Here is a 1130-nt window from a genome sequence, read left to right as displayed (position 1 = left end):
TTTAAATATATTATATATATGCATATTAATAGTATAAATAATATTAAAAAGTAATTGAGTTTGTGATAAAGTTTAAGGTAAATGGAACTTAGGATCTAGTGATCTAGATTTTCCATTTAAAATTTTTTAGCCAAATTAATAACACATAAGTAAAAGTGATCAGTTAGTAACAATACAGCAGTTTTAATTATTTAGAATAAATAATTTGAAACTCAATTTTTTTATTTTTTTTTCTGTATAATAAGAATAAAAATGTGAGATTAATTTCAATTGGATTCTAACTTTCAATATCTATGTAACTGTAATTGAACTTGGAAGTTGATGTAAAATACAAAAAAATAACCATTAATTCTTCTATAAAATATATATTGGTAAACAGTATGTGCACTTATTTGACACATTTAATTAATCAAATTTACATTTTTTGTTTCGTTTTTTTTTCCTTAAAAAGAGATTAAAGGCATTTTTTAAAATCTTAATATTCATTAAATACATACAAATTTACGTAAAAAATACTGTATTTCATGCAAATCTGTCAGGAAGATATGTTTTATAGATACTTTATATATTTTTACAATATACAACCTTCTGGCATGATTTTAAAATGTAAGCACACTTCTTGCAGTAAATTTTTTAATATCCTTGCTTGGTTCTCAGCACTCTGTAAATTCATATTCATATTGGAACAAATATTTATTTACAAAATGTTATAAAAAGTTTCATTTATTTTATTTCAAGCAAATTAGATTGTGTTTTTCAATTTTTTAAATAAAAAAAACTTACCCCATCTAGTATAACAGTTGGTATAAAAGAAATTCTTGGCATTAAAGAATTTGTAAGTTCTCCATACTTAGCCAAAAGTTCTTTGCCCTTATCTTCAACAAAACACTTAAAAATGGGATTATAATCTACATTCATTTTCTTTGCACAAATTTCCATGATATTCACTGGCTCTCTGTTATTTTTAATCATACAAGATATATACTCTAATTGGATGGAAGAATTCTTCAGAATATCTATGGAGCATGCATGAATAATATTTGCTTTACATTCAATAGGTCCATGTTGGCACATAAATTCATAGCCACTTTCTGTATTTACTGTCTGTAAAAATTTATTTGAATTTAGAT

The 1130-nt window shown here is 23.5% G+C and overlaps 1 protein-coding gene across 1 annotated transcript in view; it reads right to left on the bottom strand.

Annotated features, from left to right (window-relative positions):
* Positions 1 to 571: 571 nt before the first annotated feature.
* The window catches only part of LOC108570233 (DNA-directed RNA polymerases I and III subunit RPAC1-like), a 4141-nt gene continuing 3582 nt past the window's right edge, over positions 572 to 1130 (bottom strand). The window contains exons 8-9 of the mRNA XM_017932050.1: positions 784 to 1104; positions 572 to 661 (exon numbers count right to left, since the gene is read on the bottom strand). Coding sequence (XP_017787539.1) covers positions 572 to 661; positions 784 to 1104 — 411 coding nt within the window. The remainder of the gene's footprint in view (positions 662 to 783; positions 1105 to 1130) is intronic.

This window comes from Habropoda laboriosa, unplaced genomic scaffold (assembly GCF_001263275.1).
Source record: "Habropoda laboriosa isolate 0110345459 unplaced genomic scaffold, ASM126327v1 scaffold81, whole genome shotgun sequence".
Classification (NCBI taxonomy): domain Eukaryota; kingdom Metazoa; phylum Arthropoda; class Insecta; order Hymenoptera; family Apidae; genus Habropoda; species Habropoda laboriosa.
This window is presented reverse-complemented; position numbering and strand designations above follow the sequence as displayed.